Source organism: Lissotriton vulgaris, chromosome 6, assembly GCF_964263255.1.
Source record: "Lissotriton vulgaris chromosome 6, aLisVul1.2, whole genome shotgun sequence".
Taxonomy (NCBI): Eukaryota; Metazoa; Chordata; class Amphibia; order Caudata; family Salamandridae; genus Lissotriton; species Lissotriton vulgaris.
Window position 1 is genome coordinate 499,301,096 of NC_141694.1, and position 16,237 is coordinate 499,317,332.

At 47.3% G+C, this 16,237-nt stretch overlaps 1 protein-coding gene across 1 annotated transcript in view; it reads right to left on the reverse strand.

Moving 5' to 3' along the window:
• The window catches only part of LOC147707490 (CD109 antigen-like), a 911,073-nt gene that overhangs the window by 157,965 nt on the left and 736,871 nt on the right, over positions 1 to 16,237 (reverse strand). The window contains exon 26 of the mRNA XM_086926507.1: positions 11,582 to 11,747. Coding sequence (XP_086782633.1) covers positions 11,582 to 11,747 — 166 coding nt within the window. The remainder of the gene's footprint in view (positions 1 to 11,581; positions 11,748 to 16,237) is intronic.

A 16,237-nucleotide genomic window follows, 5' to 3' on the forward strand; every position in this document is an offset into this window, starting at 1 on the left:
GCCAAAAACGATTCAGAAAAAGGGGTGGTGATGAACAGAGTGTCTGAATTAGGCAGACCACTCTTACCCAGTCCAAAGATCAGGGCTTGATCCATCACCATTATTTAGCTCACTACACCATCCCAGCTCAGAACCTGGCTATATGCAAATTAATCTGACCCTGGCCCAGTGCGTCATGGGAACAGGGCAGACCAAACTACCAAGCCAATTCTTCACCAGAAAGGAGACAAGCTTCCGGTGACCGGTTTCTGGCATTTCAGCCGTCGTCGGCCCGGCTTGCTTGAATCCTGATGGTGCAGTGAGCAAGGGACTCATGTCTGAGTATACCCTGCCACACCTATAGTGGCCAAAAACGATTCAGAAAAGGGGGTGGTGATGAACAGAGTGTCTGAATTAAGCAGACCACTCTTACCCAGTCCAAAGTTCAGGGCTTGATCCATCACCGTTATTTAGCTCACTACTCCATCCCAGCTCAGAACCTGGCTATATGCAAATTAATCTGTCCCTGGCCCAGTGCATCATGGGAACAGGACAGACCAAACTACCAAGCCAATTCTTCACCAGAAAGGAGACAAGCTTCCGGGGACCGGTTTCTGGCATTTCAGCCATCGTCGGCCCGGCTTGCTTGAATCCTGATGGTGCAGTGAGCAAGGGACTCATGTCTGAGTAAACCCTGCCACACCTATAGTGGCCAAAAACAATTCAGAAAAGGGGGTGATGATGAACAGAGTGTCTGAATTAAGCAGACCACTCTTAGCCAGTCCAAATATCAGGGCTTAATCCATCACCGTTATTTAGCTCACTACACCATCCCAGCTCAGAACCTGGCTATATGCAAATTAATCTGTCCCTGGCCCAGTGCATCATGGGAACGGGGCAGACCAAACTACCAAGCCAATTCTTCACCAGAAAGGAGACAAGCTTCCGGGGACCGGTTTCTGGCATTTCAGCCGTCGCCGGCCCGGCTTGCTTGAATCCTGATGGTGCAGTGAGCAAGGGACTCATGTCTGAGTATACCCTGCCACACCTATAGTGGCCAAAAACGATTCAGAAAAAGGGGTGGTGATGAACAGAGTGTCTGAATTAGGCAGACCACTCTTACCCAGTCCAAAGATCAGGGCTTGATCCATCACCGTTATTTAGCTCACTACACCATCCCAGCTCAGAACCTGGCTATATGCAAATTAATCTGACCCTGGCCCAGTGCGTCATGGGAACAGGGCAGACCAAACTACCAAGCCAATTCTTCACCAGAAAGGAGACAAGCGTCCGGTGACCGGTTTCTGGCATTTCAGCCGTCGTCGGCCCGGCTTGCTTGAATCCTGATGGTGCAGTGAGCAAGGGACTCATGTCTGAGTATACCCTGCCACACCTATAGTGGCCAAAAACGATTCAGAAAAGGGGGTGGTGATGAACAGAGTGTCTGAATTAAGCAGACCACTCTTACCCAGTCCAAAGTTCAGGGCTTGATCCATCACCGTTATTTAGCTCACTACTCCATCCCAGCTCAGAACCTGGCTATATGCAAATTAATCTGTCCCTGGCCCAGTGCATCATGGGAACAGGACAGACCAAACTACCAAGCCAATTCTTCACCAGAAAGGAGACAAGCTTCCGGGGACCGGTTTCTGGCATTTCAGCCATCGTCGGCCCGGCTTGCTTGAATCCTGATGGTGCAGTGAGCAAGGGACTCATGTCTGAGCAAACCCTGCCACACCTATAGTGGCCAAAAACAATTCAGAAAAGGGGGTGATGATGAACAGAGTGTCTGAATTAAGCAGACCACTCTTAGCCAGTCCAAAGATCAGGGCTTGATCCATCACCGTTATTTAGCTCACTACACCATCCCAGCTCAGAACCTGGCTATATGCAAATTAATCTGTCCCTGGCCCAGTGCATCATGGGAACAGATTCAGAAAAGGGGGTGGTGATGAACAGAGTGTCTGAATTAAGCAGACCACTCTTACCCAGCCCAAAGATCAGGGCTTGATCCAACACCGTTATTTATCTCACTGCACCATCCCAGCTCAGAACCTGGCTATATGCAAATTAATCTGTCCCTGGCCCAGTGCATCATGGGAACAGATTCAGAAAAGGGGGTGGTGATGAACAGAGTGTCTGAATTAAGCAGACCACTCTTACCCAGCCCAAAGATCAGGGCTTGATCCAACACCGTTATTTATCTCACTGCACCATCCCAGCTCAGAACCTGGCTATATGCAAATTAATCTGTCCCTGGCCCAGTGCATCATGGGAACAGATTCAGAAAAGGGGGTGGTGATGAACAGAGTGTCTGAATTAAGCAGACCACTCTTACCCAGTCCAAAGATCAGCGCTTGATCCATCACCGTTATTTATCTCACTGCACCATCCCAGTTCAGAACCTGGCTATATGCAAATCAGTCTGTCCCTGGCCCAGTGCATCATGGGAACAGGGCAGTCCAAACTACCAAGTCAATTCTTCACCAGAAAGGAGACAAGCTTCCGGGGACCGGTTTCTGGCATTTCAGCCGTCGTCAGCCCGGCTTGCTTGAATCCTGATGGTGCAGTGAGCAAGGGACTCATGTCTGAGTACACCCTGCCACACCTATAGTGGCCAAAAACGATTCAGAAAAGGGGGTGGTGATGAACAGAGTTTCTGAATTAAGCAGACCACTCTTACCCAGTCCAAAGATCAGGGCTTGATCCATCACCGTTATTTAGCTCACTACTCCATCCCAGCTCAGAACATGCCTATATGCAAATTAATCTGTCCCTGGCCCAGTGCATCATGGGAACAGGGCAGACCAAACTACCAAGCCAATTCTTCACCAGAAAGGAGACAAGCTTCGGGGGACCGGTTTCTGGCATTTCAGCCATCGTCGGCCCGGCTTGCTTGAATCCTGATGGTGCAGTGAGCAAGGGACTCATGTCTGAGTAAACCCTGCCACACCTATAGAGGCCAAAAACAATTCAGAAAAGGGGGTGATGATGAACAGAGTGTCTGAATTAAGCAGACCACTCTTAGCCAGTCCAAAGATCAGGGCTTGATCCATCACCGTTATTTAGCTCACTACACCATCCCAGCTCAGAACCTGGCTATATGCAAATTATTCTGTCCCTGGCCCAGTGCATCATGGGAACGGGGCAGACCAAACTACCAAGCCAATTCTTCACCAGAAAGGAGACAAGCTTCCGGGGACCGGTTTCTGGCATTTCAGCCGTCGCCGGCCCGGCTTGCTTGAATCCTGATGGTGCAGTGAGCAAGGGACTCATGTCTGAGTATACCCTGCCACACCTATAGTGGCCAAAAACGATTCAGAAAAAGGGGTGGTGATGAACAGAGTGTCTGAATTAGGCAGACCACTCTTACCCAGTCCAAAGATCAGGGCTTGATCCATCACCGTTATTTAGCTCACTACACCATCCCAGCTCAGAACCTGGCTATATGCAAATTAATCTGACCCTGGCCCAGTGCGTCATGGGAACAGGGCAGACCAAACTACCAAGCCAATTCTTCACCAGAAAGGAGACAAGCTTCCGGTGACCGGTTTCTGGCATTTCAGCCGTCGTCGGCCCGGCTTGCTTGAATCCTGATGGTGCAGTGAGCAAGGGACTCATGTCTGAGTATACCCTGCCACACCTATAGTGGCCAAAAACGATTCAGAAAAGGGGGTGGTGATGAACAGAGTGTCTGAATTAAGCAGACCACTCTTACCCAGTCCAAAGTTCAGGGCTTGATCCATCACCGTTATTTAGCTCACTACTCCATCCCAGCTCAGAACCTGGCTATATGCAAATTAATCTGTCCCTGGCCCAGTGCATCATGGGAACAGGACAGACCAAACTACCAAGCCAATTCTTCACCAGAAAGGAGACAAGCTTCCGGGGACCGGTTTCTGGCATTTCAGCCATCGTCGGCCCGGCTTGCTTGAATCCTGATGGTGCAGTGAGCAAGGGACTCATGTCTGAGTAAACCCTGCCACACCTATAGTGGCCAAAAACAATTCAGAAAAGGGGGTGATGATGAACAGAGTGTCTGAATTAAGCAGACCACTCTTAGCCAGTCCAAATATCAGGGCTTAATCCATCACTGTTATTTAGCTCACTACACCATCCCAGCTCAGAACCTGGCTATATGCAAATTAATCTGTCCCTGGCCCAGTGCATCATGGGAACGGGGCAGACCAAACTACCAAGCCAATTCTTCACCAGAAAGGAGACAAGCTTCCGGGGACCGGTTTCTGGCATTTCAGCCGTCGCCGGCCCGGCTTGCTTGAATCCTGATGGTGCAGTGAGCAAGGGACTCATGTCTGAGTATACCCTGCCACACCTATAGTGGCCAAAAACGATTCAGAAAAAGGGGTGGTGATGAACAGAGTGTCTGAATTAGGCAGACCACTCTTACCCAGTCCAAAGATCAGGGCTTGATCCATCACCGTTATTTAGCTCACTACACCATCCCAGCTCAGAACCTGGCTATATGCAAATTAATCTGACCCTGGCCCAGTGCGTCATGGGAACAGGGCAGACCAAACTACCAAGCCAATTCTTCACCAGAAAGGAGACAAGCGTCCGGTGACCGGTTTCTGGCATTTCAGCCGTCGTCGGCCCGGCTTGCTTGAATCCTGATGGAGCAGTGAGCAAGGGACTCATGTCTGAGTATACCCTGCCACACCTATAGTGGCCAAAAACGATTCAGAAAAGGGGGTGGTGATGAACAGAGTGTCTGAATTAAGCAGACCACTCTTACCCAGTCCAAAGTTCAGGGCTTGATCCATCACCGTTATTTAGCTCACTACTCCATCCCAGCTCAGAACCTGGCTATATGCAAATTAATCTGTCCCTGGCCCAGTGCATCATGGGAACAGGACAGACCAAACTACCAAGCCAATTCTTCACCAGAAAGGAGACAAGCTTCCGGGGACCGGTTTCTGGCATTTCAGCCATCGTCGGCCCGGCTTGCTTGAATCCTGATGGTGCAGTGAGCAAGGGACTCATGTCTGAGCAAACCCTGCCACACCTATAGTGGCCAAAAACAATTCAGAAAAGGGGGTGATGATGAACAGAGTGTCTGAATTAAGCAGACCACTCTTAGCCAGTCCAAAGATCAGGGCTTGATCCATCACCGTTATTTAGCTCACTACACCATCCCAGCTCAGAACCTGGCTATATGCAAATTAATCTGTCCCTGGCCCAGTGCATCATGGGAACAGATTCAGAAAAGGGGGTGGTGATGAACAGAGTGTCTGAATTAAGCAGACCACTCTTACCCAGCCCAAAGATCAGGGCTTGATCCAACACCGTTATTTATCTCACTGCACCATCCCAGCTCAGAACCTGGCTATATGCAAATTAATCTGTCCCTGGCCCAGTGCATCATGGGAACAGATTCAGAAAAGGGGGTGGTGATGAACAGAGTGTCTGAATTAAGCAGACCACTCTTACCCAGCCCAAAGATCAGGGCTTGATCCAACACCGTTATTTATCTCACTGCACCATCCCAGCTCAGAACCTGGCTATATGCAAATTAATCTGTCCCTGGCCCAGTGCATCATGGGAACAGATTCAGAAAAGGGGGTGGTGATGAACAGAGTGTCTGAATTAAGCAGACCACTCTTACCCAGTCCAAAGATCAGCGCTTGATCCATCACCGTTATTTATCTCACTGCACCATCCCAGTTCAGAACCTGGCTATATGCAAATCAGTCTGTCCCTGGCCCAGTGCATCATGGGAACAGGGCAGTCCAAACTACCAAGTCAATTCTTCACCAGAAAGGAGACAAGCTTCCGGGGACCGGTTTCTGGCATTTCAGCCGTCGTTGGCCCGGCTTGCTTGAATCCTGATGGTGCAGTGAGCAAGGGACTCATGTCTGAGTATACCCTGCCACACCTATAGTGGCCAAAAACGATTCAGAAAAGGGGGTGGTGATGAACAGAGTGTCTGAATTAAGCAGACCACTCTTACCCAGTCCAAAGATCAGGGCTTGATCCATCACCGTTATTTAGCTCACTACACCATCCCAGCTCAGAACCTGGCTATATGCAAATTAATCTGTCCCTGGCCCAGTGCATCATGGGAACGGGGCAGACCAAACTACCAAGCCAATTCTTCACCAGAAAGGGGACAAGCTTCCGGGGACCGGTTTCTGGCATTTCAGCCGTCGCCGGCCCGGCTTGCTTGAATCCTGATGGTGCAGTGAGCAAGGGACTCATGTCTGAGTATACCCTGCCACACCTATAGTGGCCAAAAACGATTCAGAAAAAGGGGTGGTGATGAACAGAGTGTCTTAATTAGGCAGACCACTCTTACCCAGTCCAAAGATCAGGGCTTGATCCATCACCGTTATTTAGCTCACTACACCATCCCAGCTCAGAACCTGGCTATATGCAAATTAATCTGACCCTGGCCCAGTGCGTCATGGGAACAGGGCAGACCAAACTACCAAGCCAATTCTTCACCAGAAAGGAGACAAGCTTCCGGTGACCGGTTTCTGGCATTTCAGCCGTCGTCGGCCCGGCTTGCTTGAATCCTGATGGTGCAGTGAGCAAGGGACTCATGTCTGAGTATACCCTGCCACACCTATAGTGGCCAAAAACGATTCAGAAAAGGGGGTGGTGATGAACAGAGTGTCTGAATTAAGCAGACCACTCTTACCCAGTCCAAAGTTCAGGGCTTGATCCATCACCGTTATTTAGCTCACTACTCCATCCCAGCTCAGAACCTGGCTATATGCAAATTAATCTGTCCCTGGCCCAGTGCATCATGGGAACAGGACAGACCAAACTACCAAGCCAATTCTTCACCAGAAAGGAGACAAGCTTCCGGGGATCGGTTTCTGGCATTTCAGCCATCGTCGGCCCGGCTTGCTTGAATCCTGATGGTGCAGTGAGGAAGGGACTCATGTCTGAGTAAACCCTGCCACACCTATAGTGGCCAAAAACAATTCAGAAAAGGGGGTGATGATGAACAGAGTGTCTGAATTAAGCAGACCACTCTTAGCCAGTCCAAAGATCAGGGCTTGATCCATCACCGTTATTTAGCTCACTACACCATCCCAGCTCAGAACCTGGCTATATGCAAATTAATCTGTCCCTGGCCCAGTGCATCATGGGAACGGGGCAGACCAAACTACCAAGCCAATTCTTCACCAGAAAGGAGACAAGCTTCCGGAGACCGGTTTCTGGCATTTCATCCGTCGTTGGCCCGGCTTGCTTGAATCCTGATGGTGCAGTGAGCAAGGGACTCATGTCTGAGTATACCCTGCCACACCTATAGTGGCCAAAAACGATTCAGAAAAGGGGGTGGTGATGAACAGAGTGTCTGAATTAAGCAGACCACTCTTACCCAGTCCAAAGATCAGGGCTTGATCCATCACCGTTATTTAGCTCACTACACCACCCCAGCTTAGAACCTGGCTATATGCAAATTAATCTGTCCCTGGCCCAGTGCATCATGGGAACATGGCAGACCAAATTACCAAGCCAATTCTTCATCAGAAAGGAGACAAGCTTCCAGTGACCGGTTTCTGGCATTTCAGCCGTCGTCGGCCCGGCTTGCTTGAATCCTGATGGTGCAGTGAGCAAGGGACTCATGTCTGAGTATACCCTGCCACACCTATAGTCTCCAAAAACGATTCAGAAAAGGGGGTAGTGATGAACAGAGTGTCTGAATTAAGCAGACCACTCTTACCCAGTCCAAAGTTCAGGGCTTGATCCATCACCGTTATTTAGCTCACTACTCCATCCCAGCTCAGAACCTGGCTATATGCAAATTAATCTGTCCCTGGCCCAGTGCATCATGGGAACAGGACAGACCAAACTACCAAGCCAATTCTTCACCAGAAAGGAGACAAGCTTCCGGGGACCGGTTTCTGGCATTTCAGCCATCGTCGGCCCGGCTTGCTTGAATCCTGATGGTGCAGTGAGGAAGGGACTCATGTCTGAGTAAACCCTGCCACACCTATAGTGGCCAAAAACAATTCAGAAAAGGGGGTGATGATGAACAGAGTGTCTGAATTAAGCAGACCACTCTTAGCCAGTCCAAAGATCAGGGCTTGATCCATCACCGTTATTTAGCTCACTACACCATCCCAGCTCAGAACCTGGCTATATGCAAATTAATCTGTCCCTGGCCCAGTGCATCATGGGAACGGGGCAGACCAAACTACCAAGCCAATTCTTCACCAGAAAGGAGACAAGCTTCCGGAGACCGGTTTCTGGCATTTCATCCGTCGTTGGCCCGGCTTGCTTGAATCCTGATGGTGCAGTGAGCAAGGGACTCATGTCTGAGTATACCCTGCCACACCTATAGTGGCCAAAAACGATTCAGAAAAGGGGGTGGTGATGAACAGAGTGTCTGAATTAAGCAGACCACTCTTACCCAGTCCAAAGATCAGGGCTTGATCCATCACCGTTATTTAGCTCACTACACCACCCCAGCTTAGAACCTGGCTATATGCAAATTAATCTGTCCCTGGCCCAGTGCATCATGGGAACATGGCAGACCAAATTACCAAGCCAATTCTTCATCAGAAAGGAGACAAGCTTCCAGTGACCGGTTTCTGGCATTTCAGCCGTCGTCGGCCCGGCTTGCTTGAATCCTGATGGTGCAGTGAGCAAGGGACTCATGTCTGAGTATACCCTGCCACACCTATAGTCTCCAAAAACGATTCAGAAAAGGGGGTAGTGATGAACAGAGTGTCTGAATTAAGCAGACCACTCTTACCCAGTCCAAAGTTCAGGGCTTGATCCATCACAGTTATTTAGCTCACTACACCATCCCAGCTCAGAACCTGGCTATATGCAAATTAATCTGTCCCTGGCCCAGTGCATCATGGGAACAGGGCAGACCAAACTACCAAGCCAATTCTTCACCAGAAAGGAGACAAGCTTCCGGTGACCGGTTTCTGGCATTTCAGCCGTCGTCGGCCCGGCTTGCTTGAATCCTGATGGTGCAGTGAGCAAGGGACTCATGTCTGAGTATACCCTGCCACACCTATAGTGGCCAAAAACGATTCAGAAAAGGGGGTGGTGATGAACAGAGTGTCTGAATTAAGCAGACCACTCTTACCCAGTCCAAAGATCAGGGCTTGATCCATCACCGTTATTTAGCTCACTACACCATCCCAGCTCAGAACCTGGCTATATGCAAATTAATCTGTCCCTGGCCCAGTGCATCATGGGAACAGGGCAGACCAAACTACAAAGACAATTCTTCACCAGAAAGGAGACAAGCTTCCGGTGACCGGTTTCTGGCATTTCAGCCGTCGTCGGCCCGGCTTGCTTGAATCCTGATGGTGCAGTGAGCAAGGGACTTATGTCTGAGTATACCCTGCCACACCTATAGTGGCCAAAAACGATTCAGAAAAGGGGGTGGTGATGAACAGAGTGTCTGAATTAAGCAGACCACTCTTACCCAGTCCAAAGATCAGGGCTTGATCCATCACCGTTATTTAGCTCACTACACCATCCCAGCTCAGAACATGCCTATATGCAAATTAATCTGTCCCTGGCCCAGTGCATCATGGGAACAGGGCAGACCAAACTACCAAGCCAATTCTTCACCAGAAAGGAGACAAGCTTCCGGGGACCGGTTTCTGGCATTTCAGCCGTCGTCGGCCCGGCTTGCTTGAACCCCCTTTTCTGAATAGTTTTGTCCACCATAAGCGTGGTAGGGTATGCTCAGATGTGAGTCCCTTGCTCACTGCACCATCAGGATTCAAGCAAGCCGGGCCGAAGACGGCTGTAATGCCAGAAACCGGTCCCGGAAGCTTGTTTCCTTTCCAGTAAAAGAATTGGCTTGGTAGTTTGGTCTGCCCTGTTCCCGTGATGCACTGGGCCAGGGACAGACTCATTTGCATGTAGCCAGGTTCTGAGCTGGGATGGTGCAGTGAGCTAAAAAACGGTGATGGATCAAGCCCTGATCTGTTGACTGGGTAGGAGTGTTCTGCTTAATTCAGATACTCTGTCCATCACCACCCTCTTTTCTGAATCGTTTTGTCCACCATAAGCGTGGTAGGGTATGCTCCGATGTGAGTCCCTTGCTCACTGCACCATCAGGATTCAAGCAAGCCGGGCCGAAGACGGCTGTAATGCCAGAAACCGGTCCCCGGAAGCTTGTTTCCTTTCCAGTAAAAGAATTGGCTTGGTAGTTTGGTCTGCCCTGTTCCCATGATGCACTGGGCCAGGGACAGACTAATTTGCATGTAGCCAGGTTCTGAGCTGGGATGGTGCAGTGAGCTAAAAAACGGTGATGGATCAAGCCCTGATCTGTTGACTGGGTAGGAGTTTTCTGCTTAATTCAGATACTCTGTACATCACCACCCCCTTTTCTGAATCGTTTTGTCCACCATAAGCGTGGTAGGGTATGCTCATATGTGAGTCCCTTGCTCACTGCACCATCAGGATTCAGGCAAGCCGGGCCGAAGACGGCTGTAATGCCAGAAACCGGTCCCCGGAAGCTTGTTTCCTTTCCAGTAAAAGAATTGGCTTGGTAGTTTGGTCTGCCCCGTTCCCATGATGCACTGGGCCAGGGACAGACTAATTTGCATGTAGCCAGGTTCTGAGCTGGGATGGTGCAGTGAGCTAAAAAACGGTGATGGATCAAGCCCTGATCTGTTGACTGGGTAGGAGTGTTCTGCTTAATTCAGATACTCTGTCCATCACCACCCCCTTTTCTGAATTGCTTTGAGAAATTGGGTTGTTAGCTGAAAGAGGGGTGACCCCTGTTTAAGCAACAGCCACAATCCCTGTCAGGGTGAACCACAAGAGGCACTAAATTAAACTGTGCTTAACACTTTGGTAGCTTGGCACAGAAACAGTCAGGCTGAACTGAGAGGCAATGTGTAAAGTATTTATGCAGCACACAAATAGCAATACAGTGAAAACACTACTTAAGAAAAATCCGACACCAATTTAGAAAAATAGAGTGAATTTTAATAAATGTTTTATGAATTTTTAAGGTAAAAACTAGAGCCAAAAAGATCAAAGTGTCAACCATGGGCATCTAGTTGCATGTGACCGGGTCAAAGTATAAAAATATGACCGACCACGATGGAGGTCGGGTCGGATCCCAAGAAATTGACCAGCTGGTGATCCCCGTTGGATTGAGAGGCGATTCTTGTAGTAGTCATCGTGAAGAGACATTCCATTTTATAATACAACAGGGTGTTTGGCTGGACTATTTCAGTGATCAATAGTCTAGATTGTTTTCTGGACCTCGCTGAAGTCCACCCAGGCAAGCACTTTCCCGACAGCCACAGCGTACACGATGTGCTTCAGCTGTTTTTTTCATCATATTCTGCGCATGGGCTGATGTAAAACATTTGCATTATTTGACATGATATGCAAGTGATGCATAGCTATATAACTATACATAGGACGTCCACTGAGTAAAAATCAAATATATGACAAATGCATGTACATAAGATAAAATATGTTTTTAAAATTAAACCTATTACGAAAACGGAAACTATGGCTTGACTGATGAACTTATAATGTAATGCTTTTAATAGTTAAGTAGCACCTATAAATGGCATTAGTTCTGTTTGTCATTTGAAAAAAAGTTTCACATGCGTGGTGAATTTAATCTAATTATTACCTGTTTTTTCTGCTCTTCTGTTCAAAATGTTCAGTCCCTCTTTAGCTCTTGAGACATCACCCAGCGACAAGGCATATGTCACAATTGCAAGGGTGTAATTGTCTGCAATTCCTTCATCAATTTTACGTTCCAGATAGTGGATAGCATCTCGAAATTGAGAAGAGCCCTGGGAAAAAGCACATTGTCTTGAAACTTAGAGTAATTACATGAAAACAGAAATAACCCAATTGTTCAGACTTTTAGTGAGAAAATAAGTGTTGAAACCCCGTAACAACACAAAGTAAATTGCATGTTGAAGATTTGTATTTCTGCTTGAAAATACTTAGGTCTCTGTTTAGAGATCCTGGTAGAAACAGCACTAAAACCTGGCCTATGCTTCACGTCTCGTCATTCAGGAAAGAGTGCCTCATATGTAAATGTAAATGTAAATGTAGTATACTTGTAAAGCGCACAGCTGCCCCAGCAAAGGGGCATCCCGGCGCTGGATAACGCTGTCAAACCCTTCCTGGCTCTCCCTGTGAGATGCCCCTCCTGGGCACCCCCAAGGTGAAGTCAGGCATCCCAGTGTTGTTGGGGCCGTTGTGGAGATTAAGCAAGCTATTTCCCAGAGTTGCAGCGTGGGACCCATGATTAGAGTAGGCGCTGAGGCGAGAGAATTATTGAGTCTGCGGACATTGAGCTCAAGACCCTGCCGCGTCAGGAATTGAACCCTGGTCCTGGGCCTGATCTCTGCTTCAGGGTCTGCCGCTTCTAACCGGTGAGCCACATTCCTCCACAATATAGAGCTGGCTGCCAAATACCTGCATCTGCCTTGTGAAAGCAGATCTGCGAGGAAGAGTTCTTGCACCTCCAGGAAAGCACATTAGGTAGCAGGCTAGCACCTGTGCAGTGCTGGAGGAAATTACAACTCAGTCACCTCGCTAACGGTATCTCAGGGTGTTACCCAACCACATATGCATGGCTATGTGGAGGGATTTCTCGAGTACTTCATTTACTGGCAGGTTTGCTTGCTTCTCTGCTGCAAGTCCTGTCATCTATCTTTAAATCTTGCAAAGCTAGCTAAGTACATAGTGAAAGCAAACATCTTCTAGCCTATCTGGCAATTGCTCTGCCTGCACCTTGCAGTGTATCATGTGAGACGTTTATGTGCTCACAAAGACATCTTCCTGAAACAATGTATTGTAAATAAGCAATCCTCTGTAGCCAGGTGCAGTGTAGATAAATATAGAAGATTTATTGTTAAGTTAACAACATCAGTAAGTCACTGGAAGATGGTAAGTCCATGTGATGCCCCACCAGGAACAGCCTCTGTCCTGCTCAGCCTGCACACTCCAACTGACACTCACAACCTCACCAGGCACCCATAATTCCATGACATCATCACCCATCCAACATTCCAGACATCTCCAGGCACACCAACACTCATTCTGGCTGAGCAGTAAAGAAGAGATACATAGGCAAGGGGAATACAACAGTAGATTATAACACATCCCCCTCCCTAAGGAAACCAAACACAATAAAAGAATTGAAAGTACATAAGTCAATCAAAATAGTAAATCCATCAGATTATAAAAGATGCATGACAATACATAAGTAAAACAAAAAAGTCTAAAAAGACTCATAACCAGGTAAAACCCAAAGAAGCTTCAAGTCAAACATCCATAAGTAAGAAGCAGAGAAATTCCGCAAGAAAGTGTCTACTCCAACACAGTCTTATCAGGGATGACATTAAAGAGAAACTTACAGGAAAAACCATTCACCCACAAACCAAACAGTGAGTGTGCACGCAGAGAAACTTCATGAGAAGGTATTTTCTCATATGCAGTCCAAACAGCAATAACCAATCACTCACACAATCCAAACAGTGAGTGTGCACGGAGAGAAACTTCATTAGGAAGTGTTTTCTCCCACGCAGTCCAAACAGCAATGACCAAACACTCTTCAAACCATACAGTGAGTGTGCACGCAGAGAAACTTCATTAGAAAGTGTTTTCTCCTACTAATGCCACCCAATAACCACACAAGAGTGATTATAAAACAAACCACAAGTAAGTGGCAACCTAGAGAAGCTTCTTTAGAAGATGTCTTCTCTTCACACACACCAAAACAGTGAGTGTCAACCAAAAACAGTGAGATAAAACCTCTACTCTCACACACTAGGTGACATACTAATGCCAACCAGTAACCACAATAAGGTGATGATAAAACCAAAGGACAAAGAAAAACGAACCCAGTGGAGAATACCCAAATCACAACACAAAAACCACACAAACAACCCACACTCCCCTCCTCCCATTCATGTGGATACAATACAATGACAAATAAAATAAAAGAAGCTAACTTCTCCTAACTGCAACATCCCACCAGACACAGAGCGAGTCAACACATTTGTAGACACCCTCACAAAAAAAAACTTAAATAGACCCCAGTACACACAGACTAGACCAAAAATAAAGCAAAAGTCACCTTCCCTACACAAGGGTAAAAACTAATAAGCCAAAACAAAAGGATAGACTCTCTGTCGTGTGTAAAGTCCCCCCTTATATACAACTAGTGAGGTGAATATACAAGAAAATCAAAAGTCCACAAGAAAATAAAAAGTTAAAACAAAAAACGTAGTCACCGCCGACCATCGTTGGGGTGACATCCGATGACCTTCTTTTAATCGAGTATGACCTTCCTTTAAGCGAGTATGTCCTCACCCGAAATCTCCCAGCATAAAGTCCTCAACACATCCCCCTTCATTAATAAAGTTAGCTCCGGTGAGCGATCTCTCACCCGGATTCCCATCGACATCTCCTCTTGATAGTGACAAACAGCAAAAGTGCAGTGTAGATCGAAGGCTTGAAATGTTCAAAAACTGGATAGTCACAAAAAAACTGTGAAGTGGACAAACGAGTTCCATTTCTCACCAGGGGCTTGTCGCTGACCAACTAACCATGCTCCGTTGTGACGAAATCTTCCCCATCGGCATGCCACTGAAACAGACAAGAGACTGGCACAAAAAGTGTTGTCGTGGTAACTGAGCCGAAAACAAGATGGCCGCGACGTCGAGCGTAGCGGCGTAAACAGTGTGAGAGTCAAGCTTGGCATGTCTTCAGGCGTCACAAGGGTCACAGGAGCGAAGACCTTCACTAACACGCTGATGAATTCCAGCAACGTCATCAATTGGACGCTAGCAGAGGAACTGAGAAGAGCTCTGCTGACCAACCGTCACAAACACAACATACGGTGAGTTGACAAACATTGCAAGAGACATTGGCTCGTTTAAAAATGTAGAGGTTAATTGTTACTGCCAAAACACGCTGTAAGTGCGCAGAACACACTGAAATGTCCTTCACTCACCGGGAAAATACAGTTCGACTTCCACCAAGACGCTAGACATTTCAGAGACCGAGCGAAATACCAAAGTTCGTCTCTCACAAACAGCGCCAATCTCCCAAATTTCAGCAATTGGCGCACGGGCAGACACTTTAGTTCACAGGTCACAGGAAAGTCAACAAATGTCAAACGCTCTGGTCTGCAGGCTGTCCTGTTGACAAAGGACACTGGTGGGGCTTACCAGAGCGTAGTTTTTGTAATCCTCTTTCTTCTTCATGAGTTTCTGTAGTTAGTCAAATCCTTAGTTCCAGGGTAATCCAGGGTAATCCTTCAGCAACACGCAGTTTCTTTTACCTCGTCGCCAGTATTGTAAATAAGCAATCCTCTGTAGCCAGGATTAGTGTAGATAAATATAGAAGATTTATTGTTAAGTTAAGAACATCAGTAAGTCACTGGAAGATGGTAAGTCCATGTGATGCCCTACCAGGAACAGCCTCTGTCCTGCTCAGCCTGCACACTCCAACTGACACTCACAACCTCACCAGGCACCCATCATTCCATGACATCATCACCCATCCAACATTCCAGACATCTCCAGGCACACCAACACTCATTCTGGCTGAGCAGTAAAGAAGAGATACATAGGCAAGGGGAAATGCAACAGTAGATTATAACACAATGCTATTTGTTATTTCAGTGAAACGAAAATATTTCCAGAAGAGGGACGCTTTCATCCACTTAGAAACATTTTCTTTCAATACAATACCACTGAACGTGGGCTTTGGCTGGGTCATGAGAGTGACTCAGCTTAGTCTTGGATTGGGCCTGTTCATCAGCCCTGTCATATTGGACTTCTATGTGGCAACTAAAACAGTTTGATGGTATGGCATGTGAGGAATGTAGCTGGGCAGAACGGTGTCACTTTACGAAAACCACATGCACATATGCCGAGGCACTTCAAATTAGTACATATTGTAGTATAGGTAGTAACCCATGAAGTAATCAAAGGGAGTCCGTAAGATATTCCTTTCTCTTTATTTTTTTTCCCCTCAAAAATCAATATACAAAAACAAACTGGCAGCCAACCCGTGTTTCGTCCAACTTCTACATTTTTCTATTTCTTTATACAGTATCTTTCACAGTAGCATGAATATGGTGGTTTTGTTTTTCTAAGGTGACGCTATCTCACGGAATAGAATTTTCTTCTTTTTGTTACACTCTTTCTTATGGCGCTTGCGTTGTGGTGTTCGGCTGCATTGGGTAATGTCCAATTTTTGGGCATTCTCCAATGGCATTTTTAATTGTACATACATTTGTATAGGAGAGGTTTTAATT